Source organism: Schistocerca piceifrons, chromosome 5, assembly GCF_021461385.2.
Source record: "Schistocerca piceifrons isolate TAMUIC-IGC-003096 chromosome 5, iqSchPice1.1, whole genome shotgun sequence".
Lineage (NCBI taxonomy): Eukaryota > Metazoa > Arthropoda > Insecta > Orthoptera > Acrididae > Schistocerca > Schistocerca piceifrons.
The window spans coordinates 163371071-163392159 of NC_060142.1; the positions used below are offsets into that span (position 1 = coordinate 163371071).

The following is a 21089-nucleotide window of genomic DNA, read 5'->3' on the forward strand; positions in this document are numbered from 1 at the left end:
AGACTTAATGGACCAGATGATAAGGAAAGACTGATTGTTGGGCACTAAACCAGACAAGCATTGAGAACCTGAGAGCTTAAAAGTGAAAGACAGGGTAATATGCAAGACAGAGATTACTGCTTAAATATCATGTGCAAGTTAATAAGAGTGGAAAGCTAAGTGCATTGTATGTAACAGAGGAGGGAGGGAGGGGGGGGGGGGGCAAAAAATAGACAGGTGAGAAAATGAAAGATGTAAAAAACTAAAATGGAGTTAAGAAAAAGAGTAGTTACTGTGAAGAAATACTGAGGTGGAAAAAATTTATGTAAATTAAGACCAGATGAGTGGCGAGAACCAAGGACATGTTGTAACGCTAGTTCCCACCTACAGAGTTCTGAGAAACTGGTGTCCGGGGGAAGAATCCATATGGTGTGTGTGGTGAAACAGGCACTGAGGTCATGATTGTCATGTTGTAGAGCATGCTGTGCAACAAGATATTGCGTATTGCCAGTATACACCTTCTGCCGATGTCCATTCACCCTAACTGATAATTTGGTGGTAGTCATGCCAATGTAAAAGGCTGAACAGTGTATACAAAACAGTTGGTACATTACATGTGTCATTTCATATGTGACTCTCCGTTGATAGTGTGTGTTTTGCCAGTTACAGGACTGCTATAGGTGGTGGTAGGAGGGTACATAGGGCAACTCTTGCAGTGGGGATGGTCACAGGGTAGGAGCCATACAGTATGGAGATGGGTGCAGAAGGAGCATAGGGTCTGACAAGAATATTGCGGAGATTGGGAGGGCAATGAGAAGTTATTCTTGGTGTGGTGGGCAAAATCTCAGACAGATTGGATCTCATTTCAGGGCACGATTTTAGGAAGTCATGGCCTTGGCAAAGTAGCTGATTAACACATTCCAGACCACACTAATACTGTATCGTATCACCAATGGTGTTCTCTGAAGCTGTTTTGTGGAGGGATGGGATCTTGATGGCAGATACTGTATGTAGAGGTGTCAGACAGCTGACGTAGACCTTCGCCAACATACTCCTTTTGGTCAAGTACTGCAGTGGTAGATCATTTGCTGGGAGGATAATGATGGAGTCATCAGCTTTTAGGGAACATAGAGCCTAAAGTTATGCAGAGGATAGGTTAGGGTCATGTTGTAGGGACCTGAGGAAGGGTTCTGAAGCAATGCTGGATGTGAGGAATTCTTGGAAGGCCTGCAAGGGATGATTTTGAGGTAGCGGTGATGTATCAAGTCGGGATCCTGGTTGGAACTGTTCAAGGCACAGTTCAATGTCAGGTTTGCTGTTGGAAAGGTTTTGGGACTTGGTTGCAAAGTGATATTTCTAGTTGACGTTACGTGTGAAGGAAAGCAGGTCCTTCACCAAAGAAGCATAATCAAATGCAGGTTTAGGGCTGAAAGTGAGTCCCTTGGATAATACAGATAATTCAGCAGGAGAGAGTGCTTTAGACGAGAAGTTGAGGGCACTGTACTGTTGTGGCAGTTCTTATGGTTATGAGCTACTCTTGGTCTGGGAGGCAGTGGGGGAGGCTGTGGAATGTTAAGGATGTTGGCCAAGCTCAGTTTGTAGGAGAGTAGTGGTGGTTGATGGTGTGGCTGCTTGGGGAGCTACAGAGGGACATGAAGGGAAACAACACTGTTCAGCTCGTTTAGGAGAAGGTGGGATAGCTTTTTGAAGTGAAATCTGGCATGTTGTTGCAGTTTGAAGTTGGCTTTGGGGATGAAACCATCCAAGGAAACGCGAGGGGCAGATAACTGCAGGATTTTGTAGAAGGAGAGAGGTATGGTGGAGTGGATATTAGTTGATGATGCATATGGGGCAGAGATTGGACAGGTAAGAGCAAGAGATTGCTGTATTTGAAAATGCAAAAGAGCCTGGTGTAGAGTAAGATTATATCCAGAAACAGGAACTTTCAAGTTAGGCTTTTTGGAGTAACTCCAAGGGACAAGCAGGTTTCAAGAAACAATATGTGGGACCTTAGTTTTGGAAATGCAAAAGCATGTTTTCAAAAAGAACGAATGTGTAATATGTGATGGGATTCATTATGGCAAGAGAGGACAGTTTGGAGAGTTAGCAATCGTGGGAGTGGCAAAAAGATAAGCAGAGGATGGATAAAAGGTAGAAAAATGGAAAAAAAGCAAGGGAAAAATTCAGAAAAAAATCAGAAAAATCCATACAAAAATCATGAGAACAGATAATGGTTAACAAGAGATAATGAGTGGGTGAGAATTTCTCACCAGAAAAGTGGACTCTGTGATACGGGAGGTGGGAGGGGGTGGGGGAGAAGTCAGTGAAAAGAGACAAAATTTTAAGATCTGTGTAAACAGAAAGAGAAATTCATTGGAGAAAATATAAACTACTTAGCTTGGCAATTAAACTAATGTAGGAGATGGCAGAAAAAGTCAATCGGAGTGGTTTGGCGAAAAAGAAACACACAAAAATGTGAAAGGATTACGTATAAACAAGTTAAGTGGAGGGTGGAAAAGAAAATAGCTATCACATTTGCGAATAAATCAGCGAAAGACGATTTGGAGAAGGCCAGGCCATGTAGTAAATCATACACTGTCATATACAACTACGTAAATAACAATGAAATTGTTATAAGCAAATAAAAATGGATTTATCTACATACATGGAAATCTGTACTAGAAAAGATGTAGGGGGTAAGGAGTTGATTAATCTTGGTGATAAAGAAAAAAAAAGAACAGAGTAGCACATAAGGCAGAAAACAGATGACAGTTTGAACAAGACATATGACAACAAAGACTGACAAGAGCGTTACATATGAAGGAATGATGGTCACATAGACTAACATAACAACGAAAACAGTAAATTTTGGCAAAATAAAGTAATTGGATAGATAAAAAAAAATTTACTCACCAAGTGGCAGCAGAACACACACATAAAAGATTATAAAAGATTCGGAGCACATCACTGGTCACTCCATATTATCTTAGTCTGGAATGCATTAATCAGCTACTTCGACAAGACCATGACTTCCGAACATCATGCCCTGAAATGAGATCCAATCTGTCTGAGATTTTGCCTACCACACCAAGAATAACTTCTCATCATCCTCCCAATCTCTGCAATATTCTTGTCAGACCCTATGCTCCTTCTGCACCCATCTCCATACTCTGTGGCTCCTACTCTGTGACCATCCCCGCTGCAAGATTTGCCCTGTGTACCCTCCTACCACCACCCATACCAGTCCTGTAACTGGCAAAACACACACTATCAAAGGGAGAGCCACCTATGAAATGACACACGTAATATACCGACTGTTTTGTATACACTGTTTGGCATTTTACATTGGCATGACTACCACCAAATTATCAGTTAGGATGAATGGACATCGGCAGACGGTGTACACTGGCAACACGCACTATCCTGTTGCACAGCATGCTCTACAACATGACAATCGTGGCCTCAGTGACTGTTTCACCACACACACCATATGTATTCTTCCCACAGATACCAGTTTCTCAGAACTCCGCAGGTGGGAACTTGCGTTACAACATGTCCTTAATTTTTTCCATCTCAGCATTTCTTCATGGTAACTACTCCTTTCTGCACTCCTTTTCAGTTTTCTAAATCTTTCATTTTCGCACCTGTCTATTTTTCGCTGCCCCCCCCCCACCCCCCCCCCCCCTCCTCTGTTACGTACAATGCACTTAGCTTTTCACTTTTATTAAGTCATGCACGATGTTTAAGCAGTAATCTCTGTCTTGCAAATTACCCTGTCTTCCACTTTTAAGCTCTCAGGTTTTCAAAGCTTGTCTGATATAGTGCCCAACAATCAGTCTTTCCTTCTCATCCTGTCTAGTAAGTCTCACCTGACCCGCAGTTCTGGGTGACTTTCCTGAAATCTACCCCTTTTTCTAGCTGTGTCTAGCCGTTTTCCTTCACCCCTCTTCCTTCCCCCTCAACCCTTCTGCCTGAAGAAGGAGCCACTGGCTCCAAAAGTTTGCCTCATTACAATCTTGTATGTGTGTGTTCTGCTGGCACTTGTTGAGTAGACTTTTTTATCTAAACAATAAACTTATTTTGTCAAAGATTGATTGTTTTCATTGTTATAATTTCATTCAACGATGATTCTAAATTATCTTACCATACTCTGTTGACTTTTGTAAAGTTAAAAGATAAAATAATGGGAAAGTTCTAGATATAATTATTTTATCATCAAATCTGTGAAAGGAGTATAGAGAAAATAATAAGTCAAAGATGAGAACTGTAACACTACTTAACCCTCTAACTGTGGGTGATTTTCCGATTTTTCCATACAGAATCGCGTGGCATTTTTATCTGATAATTACAATAGTATTAAGGGTACAATAACAAGAAAACCAAAAGCTTACCTTTTCACTGACATGCAATATAAATAATGTAGGAAACAGGAGAACCACATTCAACACTATAAAAGCAAGATAAACTTAGTGATAAATTTTCTGAGTGTTTTATATCTTAAGGCAAGGTTCCACATACAAACTCAGAAATATGGTTGCAAAACTGCTGCCATGAGGAGGTATATGTATAAGAATGTGAGTGTAATTGGAGAACATGATAAACAACATTCCCACTGTTTTCACCAGGAAATAGCAACCTCTGATATTCCAGACCAACAGAAAAAGATTTGGTGGGAAAACTGCAGCCTATGGTATTCCAGAGCAACAGAGAAGTATTCGACTAGAAAATCGCAACTTCCGTTGTTCAAACAGAACAGAAATTATGTCTGACGGGATAATTGTAGGCCCTGTGAAACTGTCCAAAAATTGCTGAATGAACATACCCATGCTGTCCATGGCTGGAAGGTTAAATAATAAGTTTAATGTTTTTAGAAAGGATTAAATAGTTCAAGTATGTATTGTAACTTACCTCACTTTGTCAGGATTTTTAGATATCAATTCACAAAGTTCATTCCAAAGTTGATGATTGGATTTTCCATGTTTTGAAACAAAATCTTCTTTATTAACTATGTAAGCTAACTTCACAGCTGCCTCATCTAGTCTTTCAATTGATGTAAGATATTCTATATAATCTTCAGTATCTTCTGGACATAACTATAAACACAAAATAAAACTTTAGTATCTACAGTCCCCTACAGCTGACATTTTGATGCTTATATTGCAAGCTCATAAAAGATTACCTTTAAATACCTTCTAAAGACTCTCACAGCTGTTTCATGTATGTCATATTTCTTCAAGAATTTCAAGTACAACGGCCAAACACGATGGTGCTGTGTAATTGGCAATGCACGCAATGCCCTGTCAAACAGCTGTCGTGTCCTTGTTATGCGACATTGATCCATCAGGAACTGGCAATAATCTAGCCATATTCGAGGCATCTATACAACAAGAAGGAACACAATTTTCACAGTGAAGTAATGCTGCAAATACAGCACATATTGGTCAAAATGGTCTACCTCATCTTAGATGTGGATTAATTCAAGTTAATATAAATAAACAAGAGAAATATTTCCATAATAGCCAATTGCAGGATTTGTCATAAATATCTGACCTCTATCATAATCTAAATATCCATCTTTAGCATAACAAAGCAATATGGAAACAGCTACACAAAATCAGTAGTACGGAGGATGAAATAACTACTTTAGCTTGATGGAAGAATTCAAAGAGTACCAAATATTCCACGAATATCATGTACACGACTTTTGTAAAACATTCTTAAGTACTGCTCTCTTTTATAGTATTTTCATCAAGATGATATACACAAAAACGGTGAAGGTGTTCACAAAAAGACCCTAGGGTTGTAACTGGTTGGTTTAGGTAATATGGAAGATTCATGAAGATGTTCACAATTATTTACTATATGAAAAATGACATTGTCTTCATGAAATGCTGCTGAATAAGGTTGATAAAACACTGTTTAATACACCATGTGAAACTGTTCTGTTACCAAAATTGAAAACTTTGAACAAGGGCCCCAAGGAGAAGAAAGTGGAGGTTAGAGTGCTCACAGAGGCCATACAGTCTGTTGCTTTCTTTTGAACCATATGTTAATGGAATAAGAAATGGAGTGATTACCAGCGGTAAAATGCATTCACTGCTGCACTGCTATTTAAGACACCAACCACATAACTGGCAACATGTAGGACCTCCTTTCATTGTTACAATCTAAAGACATGAAGAACAGTTATTGATGGACTTTAGAGCAAACTGATCGGATACACAATCAATGCTCTAAATTACCCCAAAGATACTTGATGGGGGATGGGGTTCAAATCGAGCCTCTGAACAGAGTAGTCAGCAAATCCATGTCGTTTTCTTAAAACCATAATACAATGACAAAGAACTGTCATAAGCAGGTCAGTTAGATTTACTTAGACAGTCAATACACACTCTATACTACCAGACACCTGTTGGAGAGACCACAAAAATCATTAGGTTGATAAAAAGCAGTAACTTTTCAAGTAAAGAACTAAAATATTGAGCAGAGTTGGTAGCATTCCTTTGGCGTAGTCTTCATAGCTTGTTAAAGGGTTAAGGTGCATTTCCTGAGAAACTGACACACGTGATAGTAACTCCCATTTATAAAAGTGAAGGAATGCAACTGACCTCTTAAAGATCTATAATCTCCCTCCTCCCCCCCCCCCCCCCAAAAAAAAATCTATTTCTGTCAGAGACAGAAATGGCTCTGGAAGATGAGTTGAATGGCATGCATGTGTTTTTTAATGTATTTCACCACATGGAATTCTCATGCATTTGGGTGTGTGTATTAATAGTGTATGTTTGACATGTTCTAATTAGCTGTCTTTAATTTTGTTGTTTTTGGGTACAATTAGTTATCAATTCAGAGTTATGTAACTCCATCTCCAGACATCCATGTGACTGTTCATTCACTTATTGAATACAGTGAGAAAATCAAATAGCATACACGGAGCATGAGGCAGTTGAAACCAATAATCCTAGAGGAGAAAACATTAATGAAAAATCCTGCCAGCTCAGGAGTAGAAAACTGACAGACCCACAACTGGTCTAACCCTGCACAGCACCTATAATGCAGCTTGGGGATATTTGTCATTACCAAAAACCTTGCAAGTATGCCTCAGAATGGAATAGAACGCTATAAGATGAAAAAGATTAGATGCATAGATTTACAAGTCAGCACATGGAATGTTAGAAGTCTATACAGACCAGGAGCTGTCAAAACTGTAATTTCTGAGTTGGAGGATAAAATGTTGATGTCACTGCATTACGAGAAACTGCATGGTGTGGGGAAGGGATTTTACATGGGAATAAATCACTAACTTTTTATGAAGGCTACAAAGAGGCATGAGCATGGAACAGGATTTGTAGTGAGTGACCGTTTGGTAAGGAAAGTAAAGGGTTCGGTGCAGATAGCAAATTGATATCATATGTCACCACAAGGGAAGTATAAGTAGATTAACACTTGTTAATGCAAATGCACTGACAAATGGTACTATGGGGCGAAAAGCGAGTTTTATGAAGAACTGGGAAGAACCGTGTAAAGCAATGGTATCAGAAATATTAAGGCCATTTTGGGATATTTCAATGACAATTTGAGAAAGGACTTGCTGAATGCTGAAAATCCTGAGAATGTCTTCCCAGAAGGAAGAATTGCAGGGGGTGTAGAGGAAGAAGAAATTGTAGTGACTCAGCAGGACTTAGAAAGAGCCATTAAGAAACTGAAGAATGATAAGGTGCCAAGAGACGCTGAAGGCAGGAGGTGAAACATTTGAGGAATAGATATACAATCTCATAAGTGACTTGTGGAGAAAGGATGTGAACCCAAAAGACTGAAAGCTGGATACCATTAGCCCATTGCATAAAAAGAACAGCAACAGGAATTATAGCAAGCACTGAGATATGTCTCTGTTAAGTAGGTGACAAGGTGATGTCATTTCACTATTGCTTTTTAATTTGATCCTGGAGAAAGTAATTCAGGAAATAAAGAGAGCAGGGAAAGAGGTGAAGCTAAATGGAAGAACACAGTTATGGGGATATGCAGACGACACTGCAGCCATAACAGAGTAAGATGAAGAGATAGCAGAAACTGAAGGAGAAAATTTTAAATTCCTTGGTACAGGTTCAACAGACATAATAAATTAAAACAAGGAATTAATCAACATATTGTTAATGATGGGACAGAAACCTTAGTCACTACCAAAAAATGAAGAGAGCGTGCCGATTTTTTAATACAAAATCATGAGAAAGATCTTTGGGCTAATGTGTGAAGAGAGCTGTACAAAGAACCAAGAACTGCGCGACCTAATGGGGGAAAAAGAAGAAGAAGAAAAGAAGAAGAAGGCCTGTCCATATACATTACTGGGAAGTCACATACTTTCCAGACCAAAGTTGTGGTTGTGGCAAAACCTGATGGTACTCATCCAACTGGAAGACCACAGAAGTCACAGGAGGATGAACTGGAGAAGGAACTTCAGCAGCTGTGTGTCCACACGAACTGGATCTAAAGTGCACAAAATCACTGTGTATGGAGGAACACTGTAAGGTCAGTGTGTATTCGACAGGGTCCATGATCACTGATATGCAACTATGTAAGTATAAAGACAGAAGACAAATTGTATTAGCTCACTTTACATGTATGTAGGTAAAGAAGATGTTACTAATAGATACGCTGATGACAAGGTACATATGCCTGTCAGACAAACTGACAAGAGTTATAAAGGAAGGAGGATTAGGGTTTAACATCCTGTTGACAACAAGATTATTTGAGATGGAGCACAAGCTCGGGTTGTTTTTTTTAAGGATGGGGAAGGAAATCAGCCAAAGTAACCAGTCTGATATTTGCCTGAAGTAGTTTAGTAAAATCATGGAAAACGTAAAACTGAATGGCTGGAGGTGCATTTGAACCACCTTCCTCCTGAATGCAAATGTTAACCACTGTGCCACCTTGCTTGGTCAGAGAGTTATGAAGCATGTAAGTGAAGTCACTACAAAAAGCTACTTGGAGGTCAATATATGTATCTGTCTGTCATAAACTGATCATATTATGAAAAGTTCATCACACCAGTCCTCCATATGCAATGTCATAAGAAGATGGCAGAAATAAAGAGACTATAAAATGAAGACTTGCATTACCATGAAAAGCTTTCCTGAAAAACCGAAATATGTTGTTGTTGTTGTGGTATTCAGTCCAAATACTGGTCTGATGCAGCTCTCCATGCTACTCGTTCCCGCGCAAGCCTCCTCATCTCCGAGTAACTATTGCAAAACTATTGCAACCTACATCCTTTTGAACCTACTTACTGTATTCATCTCTTGGTCTCCCTCTATGATTTTTACCCCCCCCCCCCCCCCCCTACACACTTCCCTCCAGTACTAAATTGGTGATCCCTTGATGCCTCAGAATGTGTCCTACCAACTGATCCCTTCTTGTAGTCACATTGTGCCACAAATTTCTCTTCTCCCAAACTCTATTCAGTACCTCCTCATTAGTTACACGATCTACCCATATAATCTTCAGCATACTGCTGTAGCACCACATTTCAAAAGCTTTTATTCTCTTCTTGCTTAAACTGTTTATTGTTCATGTTTCACTTCCGAACATGGATACACGACACACAAATACTTTCAGAAAAGATTTCCTGACACTTCAATCTATACTCAATGTTAATAAATTTCTCTTCTTCAAAAACGCTTTTCCTGTCATTGCCAGCCTACATTTTATATCCTCCCTACTTCAACCATCATCAGTTATTTTGCTTCCCAAATAGCAAGACTCATTTACTAATGTAACTGCCTCATTTCCTCGTCTAATTCCCTCAGTATCATCTGATTTAATTTTACTACACTCTACTATCTTCAGTTTGCTTTTACTGATGTTCATCTTATATCCTCTTTTCAAGACACTGTCTATTCCGTGTAACTGCTCTTCCAAGTCCTTTGCTGTCTCTGACAGAATTACAATGTCACTGGCAAATCTCAAAGTTTTTAATGCTTCTCCCTGGACTTTAATTCTGACACCAAATTTTTCTTTTGTTTCCTTTACTGCTTGCTCAATATACGGACTGAATAACATCACTCCCTTCTGATCCACTGCTTTCCTTTTCTGCCCTTCAACTCTTATAACTGCCATCTGGTTTCTGTACAAATTGTAAATAGCCTTTCGCTCCCTGTATTTTACCCCTGCCACCTTCAGAAAGAGAGTATTCCAGTCAACACTGTCAAAAGCTTTCTCTAAGTCTACAAATGCTATAAACAAACATTTGCCTTTTCTTAACCTATCTTTTATGATAAGTCATAGGGTCAGTACTGCCTTGCTTGTTCCTACATTTCTCCCGAATCCAAACTGATCTTCCCCAAGGTCGACTTCTACCAGTTTTTCCATTCTTCTGTAAACGATTTGTGTTAGTATTTTGAAACTGTGACTTACTAAACTGATAGTCCAGTAATTTTGACACCTTCAGCATCTGCTTTCTTTGGAATAGGAAATATTATATTCTTCTTGAAGTCTGAAGGTATTTTGCCAGTCTCATACATCTTGCTCACCAGATGCAAAAATTTTGTCATGGCTGGTTCTCCCAAGGCTATCAATAGCTTAAATGGAGTGTTGTCAACTGCTGGGGCCTTGTTTCGGCTTTCAGTGCTTTGTCAAAATCTTCACGCAGTATCATATCTCCCATCTCATCTTCATCTCCAAAACTCTCTACAACCTCTATTTCTTTCAATTTATCCAGGCATCACCTCCTTAAAATCCTGCCTTTTTGCAGTTTCTTCAGTTTTAATCTGCAGTTCATAACCAATAAATTATGGTCGGAGTCCACCTCTGTCCCTGGAAACATCTTACAATTTAAAACCTGGTTCTGAAATCTCATTCTTACCATTACATAATCAATCTGAAACCCTCCAGTGTCGCCAGGTCTCTTCCACGTAAGCAACCATCTGTCTTGATTCTTAAAGCGTTAGCTATCCTCTGTGCAAAATTCTGCCAGGCAGCTTCCTCTTTCATTCCTTTGCCCCAGCCCATATTCACCTACAACTTTTCCTTCTCTTCCTTTTCTTGCTATTTAATTCCAGTGCCCCATGACTATTAAATTTTCATCTCCCTTAACTATCTGCATAATTTCTTTTATCTCATCATACATTTCCTCAAGCTCCTAATCATCTGTGGAGTTAGTTGGCATATGAACTTGTACTACTCTGGTGGGTGTGGGCTTCATGTCTATCTTGGCTACAATAATGCATTCAACATCTGTTCATAGTAGCTTATCCACGTTCCTATTTTTTTATTCATGATTAAACCTACTCCTGCATCACCCCTGTTTGATTTTGTGTTTATAATCCTGTATCCACCTGGCCACAAATCATGTTCTTTCTGCCACTGTACTTCACTAATTCCTACTATCTCTAACTTTAATCTATCCATTTCCCTTTTTAAATTTTCTAACCTACCTGCCCAATTGAGGAGTCTGACATTCCATGCTCCAGTCTGTAGAACATCAGTTTTGTTTCTCCTGACAATGATGTCCTCCTGGGTAGTCCCCACCCAGAGGTCTGAACAGGGAAGTATTTTATCTCTGGAATATTTTACCCAAGAGGGTGCCATCATCATTTTAGCATACAGTAAAGCTGCATGTCATTGGGAAAAATTACAGCTGTAGTTTCCCGTTGCTTTCAGCCATTCACAGTACCATCACGACAAGGCCATTTTGGTTAATGTTACAAAGCCAGATCAGTCGGTCACACAGAACAGAAATATATTAACATCTAATACAAATTTAAGTGCTAGGAAGTCTTTTCTGGAATACTTCTATATAAGGGAAACATGGACAACAAACAGTACCATTGGAGACCAAGGCTTGACTACACTATACTGGTTCAAGTGGATAACTTTATTTTGATGAATGAAGCTTTCATGACACTGTTTGTCTAAGAGTGATGGTGCACAACTGTTCACATATGAAAGAGTGCAACTGAGAAACCTTGGTGACTTTACTTTGTTCTGTACACATAAAACCATTGTGAAGGAAAACTCTATCATGGAGACCATTTACAAATACATGGTGGTCCCCACAACGAGAAACTAATTAATTGCTGTGATGACACAAGATTGTAATTTTCAAAAGGCAAGAAAGATACCTTATAACAGTCCAGCATCACATACAAGGGAAAAAAAAACAATGTCTACTTAAAAAATTGAAGCGACTGCAGAACCAACCTCACTTACTATTGATAACATCCAAAGGAAAATGTCAGATTAACTTTTTTCTTCCTGATTATAAGCACAGAAAACTTACAACATTGGATTTATAACAGATAAAGCACTTTCTCAAATGGAAATAACTGAATATTTCAGCGCCCTCAACAGTGCATCACCTAATTTGGTGGTGGTAATTAAAATCACTTGTGCTTAGGGTTGATTTTATATGTATTTGAGGTTCTAACAAATAGCAGTTATCATCTAAGCCTGGTTTTATTGGCGACGAAATTATTACTGTACTTCAACCATTTTTTTGTAAGAACAATACTACACAAAATTCTAAACAAGTTAATAACATATCATCCTTCCTTCAACCATAACTGGAATGACAAACAAAGACAAATGGATTCTGATCAATTCAACAAATGCATAACAAGATAAGAGTACTGAGGGGCTAGGCACTGAACTCGATAAAACTGAGAGTCAAATTTCGTATTCATCACCCCCCCCCCCTGCCCAACAGAAATAATAAAGTAATTTACAGAGCAGCAGGACACAAGTATTACACACAACTTTTATGAACAGTAATTATTTGAATAGAAAACAAAAACAGACTAACAGACCCTTAAACAACATAGTGAACAAGCAAATACATGAGGGTACATTACTTATGACACTACTGCAATGAACATAGTGTGACAAAACAATTGTTCTGGAGTCTACAGTATCATAAGCAATGGCTGCAATGGAAGGGATCCCTGGAGAGGATTGTAAACTATGGGATCCTTCTAAATTCAGGCACTGTGGGACACAAGGGCATATCAAATATACCAGGTGTGAACTAACAACTTACAAGCAACTCACTCGTGACAGTTACCTCTGAATGTTGTCAGTGTACACTACCGAAAAACAAAAGGTGTAAGAAACATTCTGGAAATATGTTGACACTATGGAGGTAACTATAGATGAAATCTCGTATTCTACAGTTCAATGCAAGCAGATATGAACTTCCCAAATACACACAACAAAAAGAGTTTTACATCACCTCAGTTCCGAAAGCTCCATAACCTGTACAGAAAATTGGGATAGAGATCAACATAACATCATTTCCGTCCTTTTTATTGCTCATGAAAACCACATATTGCGTGTTGTACCAACATACAGCGAGACCTTCAGAGGTGGTGGTCCAGATTGCCGCACACACCGGTACCTCTAATACCCAGTAGCACGTCCTCTTGCATTGATGCATGCCTGTATTCATCATGGCAGACTATCCACAAGTTCATCAAGGAACTGTTGGTCCAAATTGTCCCACTCCTCAATGACGACTCGGCGTAGATCCCACAGAGTGGTTGGTGGGTCACGTCATCCATACACAGACCTTTTCAATCTATCCCACGCATGTTCGATATGGTTCATATCTGGAGAACAAGCTGGCCACTCTAGTCGAGCTATGTCGTTATTCTGAAGGAAGTCATTCACAAGATGTGCACTATGGGGGCGCAAATTGTCATCCATGAAGACAAATGCTTCGCCAATATGCTGCCAATATGGTTGCACTATCAGTCGGAAGATGGCATTCACGTATCGTACAGCCGTTACAGCGCCTTCCATGACCACCAGTAGCGTACGTCGGCCCCACATAATGCCACTGCAAAACAGCAGAGAACCTCCACCTTGCTGCACTCGCTGGACAGTGTGTCTAAGGAGTTCAGCCAGAGCAGGTTGCCTCCAAACACGTCTCCGACGATTGTCTGGTTGAAGGCATATACGACACTCATCGGTGAAGAGAATGTGATGCTAATCCTGAATGGTCCATTCTGCATGTTGTTGAACCCATAACTCCCGCACTGCATGGTGTCATGGTTGCAAAGATGGACCTCACCATGGACATCGGGAACGAAGTTGCACATCATGCAGCCTACTGTGCACAGTTTGAGTCATAATACGACGTCCTGTGGCTGCATGAAAAGCATTATTCAACATGGTGGCACTTCTGTCAGGGTTCCTCCAAGCCATAATCCACAGGTAGAGGTCATCCACTGCAGTTGAAGCCCTTGGGCAGCCTGAGCGAGGCATGTCATCAATAGTTCCTGACTCTCTGTATCTCCTCTATGCCCGAACAGCATCACTTTGGTTCACTCCGAGATGCCTTGACACTTCTCCTGTTGAGAGCCCTTCCTGGCACAAAGTAACAAGGCAGATGTGATCAAACCACGGTATTGACCGTCTAGGCATGGTTGAACTACAGACAACATGAGCCGTGTACCTTCTTCCTGGTGGAATGACTGGAATTGATCGGTTGTTGGACCCCCCTCCATCTAATAAGTGCTGCTCATGCATGGTTGTTTACATCTTTGGGAGGGTTTAGTGACATCTCTGAACAGTCAAAGGGACTATGTCTATGATACAATATCCGCAGTCAACTTCTATCTTCAGGAGTTCTGAGAACCGGGGTGATACAAAACTTTTTTCGATGTGTGTATATGCTGGGCTGTGAAGTAAAGGTCTGTCTCTGTCTGTCTTCTGTTGATAGAATTCTTCCATCTGGGCTGTTCAAGCACATTTTGTGGCCAAAGCAAAGCTTAATTTTAATGATCTTTCTCCCTTACTTTCCAAAATATTACGAAACATATCATGTTAGACAGATACTGCTATCATACTCACGCATAGCATTTATTTATTTTATAATGATAATAATTCTTCTGTCAAATCACAGTTAACTGTTAGTGTACACAACATTTTTCTTTTTCTTGATTTTTTTTCTAATGCTACCAACTACCTCACCAAAACCTTTGTCTTGTCTTTGTCTTTTCTAATCTTATCCACAGCAATTTATCAATTGTTAATAATGAGTCTGTTAAACTTTACCCTATTAGTCTCTACCATATACAATCTACATCTTTGGCCCAATCTGCCATGATCAACTTGTTAGTATTACCTACTCGGCATTTGTTTCAATGTTCCTTACTTTTCAATTCTTTTAAATATCAGTTCCTCCGCCCTGCACTGAAAAAAATTTAGTTATTTTACTCTGCTGTTTTCCTGATGATTGCCTCATTAATAAAATAAAGAGCAACAAGCTTTGTCTCTACATGAAATTACAAATGTAGTGCTTAAAATTGTGGGTAAGAAGCAATAGTGAAGTTGCTGATAGCATGTAATGAAGCCCGAAGAAAATTACTTTAGGAATCTTTAGAACAACTCTGTTAACTAGACAACAAAATGTCAGAAATGCTTCCTTTGTTTTGTAAATAAAACATATACAATTGGAATTTACATCACCTTGTGCATAAAAACAAGAGACCGTTCAAATGCATTATTGACATCTTCATATGCTGGATCAGTGATGCACCTTCCCTTCACCTGCCGCCTGCGAAGTTTCAAGTAATTGTACCATAATTTATAGCTGAAAAGCAAAACATAAAAGATCGTGTATCAATATATGATACACATAAATCTGGAAAGCACTCTGCAAAGAAATCATAGCAACAAGTGTACAATTTGTTGTCAGAAAACCCACTTTTTCTATCTCATCATTTTAATATTATGTGAAAAGTGATGAATCAGCAAAGTGACCCACACCGTACTGCAAAAGGAAAAAACCAAAACTTTTGTGTACTTGGAGACAATAAAAAATTGATCAGAAAGTACATGTTTCACTCAGTATTATTCATCACACCAGAAAACAAATCAAAAAGAAAAATGAATGCAAATATTTTCAGCATATCAGTCACTCAAACATTCACTCCTTCATTCATGTATCACCTTCTGCAGAGTGCATTAGGAAGGACAACCTTTGGGGAAATGGAATAAGTCTGTACTGTGTTAAATTTAATTAACACAGTAATATTAACAAGAAAGCCACTATAACAAACTGATACTTTTTCAGTCAAGTTAAATAACTGCAATTTCTCTCATACTGATAGCTTAATATTTACAGGATTGTACTGATGTTTGTCATGTGAAAGCAGTCATCTATAAGCAGTATTAACAGAGGTTCATGCATGTGTCATGCAGCAAACTGAAATCTTCACACCTTATATCTAGATACTAAGATATATTGTAAAAGTAATGGCTAATAAAATATTTTTAAAATTCTTTTGAACTGTAAGGATTCAAAATTCATTGTCATATGTTTACTGGGAGCTTTTCGAAAACCTTCACTCCAGAATACAACAGACTATCTGAGCTCTAAGCAAGGTGGAAAAATGAGCATTAAAAATATTCATGTCTTGTAGAGTGGTTGTGTAAAATAAATTCAAATGATTTTTAGTTCTAGCAACAAATTAGATTCAGGAAGTGAGTGCAACAATTCTAAGTTTCTTGAACATACCTCTGCAAAATATTTTGTTATCTACCTTACACAATATTTTTACAGCTCACTTTATTAACTTTAGTCGCATTATCCCTGAAGATATTTTGATAAAACAACAGGGCTTCAAAATACTCAAAACAAGCAGATACCCTTATCTTTGGGTTTCTACATCCACAACTTGGTAAATTGAGTTCTTTATTCACTTATCTGTGTGTTGAACTAATTTTATCTTTGTATCCAGCTTTATCCTGAGAAATTCTACACAGAGTGTTTAATTTAATACATAATCATTAATATCTCTTTTTGGTACCATGACACTTCTATTTATTTTAAATTGCATAATGTGAGCTTTTGCGACGTGACAACTCAAACTGTTTGCTGTGAACCCATCTGCACCTGTTCAACTATCATCTGGATTATGTGCAGCATGCTTGAGTTTCAGCCCTTTATAAGTGTCATCAGCAAAATTTAGACCCAACATTGTCGGACTTGACATTCCCCTCTCCAATACTGAGTTTCTCCATTCATCCTCACGTATGTGGGCCACTCTACATGAGGTCTGAGTGATCTGCCCTTCCAAAACTCCCTCTTTCCCCTCTGAGGAAGAAATTAACTGTTCCAAAAACTACAAATAGTTCTTTTTACCTTTCAGATTTGTCTTTTGGTAGTAAAGGACTTCTGAATGTAAGCACTAGCCAGTCATTCTGTCTCCTCATAAATATACTATTTTCATAAGTTAATTCTCCATTTGATACAAATGTGTTTTGTAAAGATGTATTTTAACTATTTTACTTATAAAACAAACCTAAGTATTCCAAGAATGAGAAAGCAATATAGATAAAATACAGTAACACACAATGTCAGCCTCGGCATACATTATTAGTCCTTGTTGGAAGGCATCAAGAGTGTAGGAGTGGGGCATGGACATACACACATACTAATCACCAAGCGTTCACAATGGAACTAATGATATACTTTACAGCAAAATTAATGAGTAGGGACAAAAAAAATCTTGGCAGTCTCGACAATGAAATAAATACTGCATTCCTTACCTCCCGGGCAATTCTTTCAGAGCCCTTTCAAAAATTATATTGACAGTCTGTTTTGGGCTTCCTTTCTTATGTTCAATGTAACGCAGCCAGTGCTTAACTGAAAAGGGATTACGAAGAATTTCTTCTTCATACGGCAAGTCATCTTCATTCTGGAAAAAGGAAAGAAAACATATGTTGATAGTTTTTCATACAATGAACAAAACCAATGTGAATACAAATAGTGAAGGAAAAATCAGTTTACCCAAATGTTGCACACTAAACTGCACAAACAGTTCCTCATAAAGTTGGCAAGTGCACATCAGAGGATCTAATCGCATTTTTTTATAATGCAAAAGATGGCTGACTTACACTGTGCTTCATAAAATAATGGGGATCGGGCACGAGATGAAATACTACAGAGCGTCAGAAAGATGGAACTAACAAAATGATGCAGACTCTAAAACAAAATGATTATCAAATGTGTTCTGCAGGCTTGTAATACATTAATTGTGTATTTGTGTACACTATTATATCACTAAAATCTATGGTAGTAGGCTAGAAAAGGTTATGGAACTGTAGTGAATTATTATGGAAAAACGTTAAAATGATTAATATTCAGCCTTTATTCAATGAACTGAAGTGATTTGCAATGAGGAGACTGGAAATAGCACAGAGTGAAGCTGAACCACTAAAAGAATTTGAGGCTGCCCACCAAATATCCTGAATGTTAAATTACGGTTCACAAATATATTTACTGCTCGGGGTTGCATCTGCCATTTACTCAGCATCACAAAGGAGAGACCATAGGGAAACAATAGCTAGCTCACCTATGACCAGTGGTTTATGTAACATCTCTGCAGGCAAGTCCCTGTTTCCTCCAAACAAATATCCTTTATTAACACTTACCAGGGCACAATTAGAACACACTGTCATGTATACAGTATCAGAAGAGGGTTAAATTATGGAGATGTTGGAATATTAGTTTGGTATTGCTCTCTCTCAGGAGACTGCATATCGACTGGTGAGTGTTCATCGAGGCACCTCAAACTACTGCCTAGCCTAAAGTGGCCTATGTGCACTCCATGAGTACTCTGTTACCTGAGTGGCTGCTTCCTGTATGTAGTGCATCCCTGACCTATCAAGGGGAGTCCTACAAATCCCCACAGATAACACAGGTCTAGAAGTCTGCAGCCAAGACCATCACAGCCTCAACGAAGCCTTTGGTTGAGACCCTCCACTCGGCTCCAAACCAAAGGACCCCAATCAACTCTGGGAATGATGCTGCAAATTATGAGCTCTGTTTGAACCCTACACATGAAGCCAGCAGTCTTCACCAACTCCGCCAGCTGCTTGCGTGAACTCAGGATCGCCTCAGATCTTGTGCGACAGGCGTCATTGGTCCCTGACATGAGCCACAACATGTAGATGACTGCATCCTGCACACTCAACAGCCACAGACAACGCCACCTTCATATCTCAGATGAGGCCTCCCGGAAGACATTCTGAGTGCACATTGGCTTTCTTTCCAGCCCTGAATGCTGTCTGCCTAAGGGGCTCCACAATGCGCCTAACATTGGAGCTCCCAATAACTAGCAAACTCCTCCCCTTGTGTGTCTGCTGAGACCCTGCTGAAGGAGTGGCTACCTGTCCACTCACAGGGTGAATAGGTGAGGCCAGGTGACCAGTCTCCACATTGGTACTCTGCCTCAAGCGATACATTATCACCCGGCCACCCATCCTGCTGTGATGGCGGATCCACCGTGTTGGGTGCACTAGGACGTGCCTCAGAACCAGATCCCGTGGGCAAAACAAGGGACACCTGAGGTGTCCCATGTGATGCGCCAGATGCTCCGCCACCACTACACCCCGAGGTAGCAGCCTGAAGGTGACTGATTGTAGCCAAGAGCACATCCAGCTGTTGGTGAACTGTGGCCAACTCTTCCTGTGTCTGCAAACAGCATGCACACTTCCTAGCCAACCTAGTAAGACTAACTGAAGAAGTGAACTATAAAAGCAGAAAATCCTAGATATGCAACTTGCTACCTTCCCGACGCATAACCAATGGACGCTGATGTGTAAATGAGCTACATAGCTCGCTGTTCAGTGAGCAACTATTTCGCTACAGACTAAATAAATTTACACTTTCAAAACGCCATATTAAACCTCCTAAACAGTGAAACATCTGCAAAATTTAACAAATATACTGCGTGTCAAACACATAAAAAGTTAAATGTGGTGTCACTGCCAGACACCACACTTGCTAGGTGGTAGCCTTTAAATCGGCCGCGGTCCAATAGTATAAATCGGACCCGTGTGTCGCCATTGTCAGTGATTGCAGACCGAGTGCCGCCACACGGCAGGTCTAGAGAGACGTCCTAGCACTCGCCCCAGTTGTACAGCCGACTTTGCTAGTGATGGTTCACTGACAAATTACGCTCTCATTTGCCGAGACGATAGTTAGCATGGCTTTCAGCTACGTCATTTGCTACGACCTAGCAAGGCGCCATTATCAATTGCTATTTATCTTGTGATGCATGTACCGTCAGACCGATGTTCACCAATTATGGATTAAAGTTAAGTATTCCAACAGCTACGTACTTTATTTGCTAGACTCAAATCCTTTAACTGTTCCAGACCTCACGCCAGCCTGCGTGAGCTTAAACGCGTGCCTTTCGGCTACCCGTCACTGTGGATTGGCTGTCTTGCCAAGTCACAACATTAAACACTTAACTTGCCACTCTGTACATGTGTATCAGTTGAGAGCGGGAGCCTTACTGACTGGCTTACTATATGAATGGAAGGTTGCTTTCAAAACTGTGCTACAGACTGAGCCCCAGTACGGCATTCTGTCTGTTCTGGCCTGGATGCATGCACTGATCCCACTGAAAATATCATAAAGTTCTCTCTCCACAGCTCTAAACGGTACTTGATATCCTGTGTTCTGGTACTGGGACTGAATTGGTGTCCGAGCTGATCTCACACGTGTTCTACTGGGTACAGATCTGGGGATTTTGTTGGCCATAGGAGCATCTCAACATCAGGCAAACAGTCCACAGATGCCCATGCAATGTTCAGACAAGCAATGCCCTGCTGAAAAATGCTACCACAATACTTTCACATCGGAGGTGACACATGATGATGCAGAATGTCCATGACATACTATTGGACTGTCAGAGTTCCCACACATCTCCAAAACACTGGAAGAAAGGGATCTCTCCCCAGGTCACCACTCATTCACTGACGATGTCCATCTGGGGTAGTGAACAACCCCGACTCATCACTTAGCATAATGCAATGCCATTTATCAGCAAGCCACGCTCACCACTCACAGCACCACTCCACATCCAGTGTTTGGTATCAGCCTATGCATGGTGTAGCGATTCCCTGATCTGTTTGCTACTACTCTCGTACTAATGGTGTGGGAGGACTCAGAATGTTACATGGGCTATTAATGTGCATACATTTGTCAGTAAAAGAGCAAGACCTCAAAAGCTAGTGTGAATGCTACTTTCTGTTACATGTGTCTGTGCTCAAGTCATCAGTCCGCTAAAGGGGAATAGTGTGCTTTCCTGTATTTTATGTATTAG

The 21089-nt window shown here is 39.8% G+C and overlaps 1 protein-coding gene across 2 annotated transcripts in view; it reads right to left on the bottom strand.

Moving 5' to 3' along the window:
* The window catches only part of LOC124798123 (pre-mRNA-splicing factor syf1 homolog), a 150759-nt gene that overhangs the window by 87557 nt on the left and 42113 nt on the right, over positions 1-21089 (bottom strand). For both annotated transcript variants that reach the window (XM_047261380.1, XM_047261381.1), the window contains exons 3-6: positions 17524-17672; positions 15439-15562; positions 5159-5356; positions 4888-5072 (exon numbers count right to left, since the gene is read on the bottom strand). In XM_047261380.1, coding sequence (XP_047117336.1) covers positions 4888-5072; positions 5159-5356; positions 15439-15562; positions 17524-17672 — 656 coding nt within the window. The remainder of the gene's footprint in view (positions 1-4887; positions 5073-5158; positions 5357-15438; positions 15563-17523; positions 17673-21089) is intronic.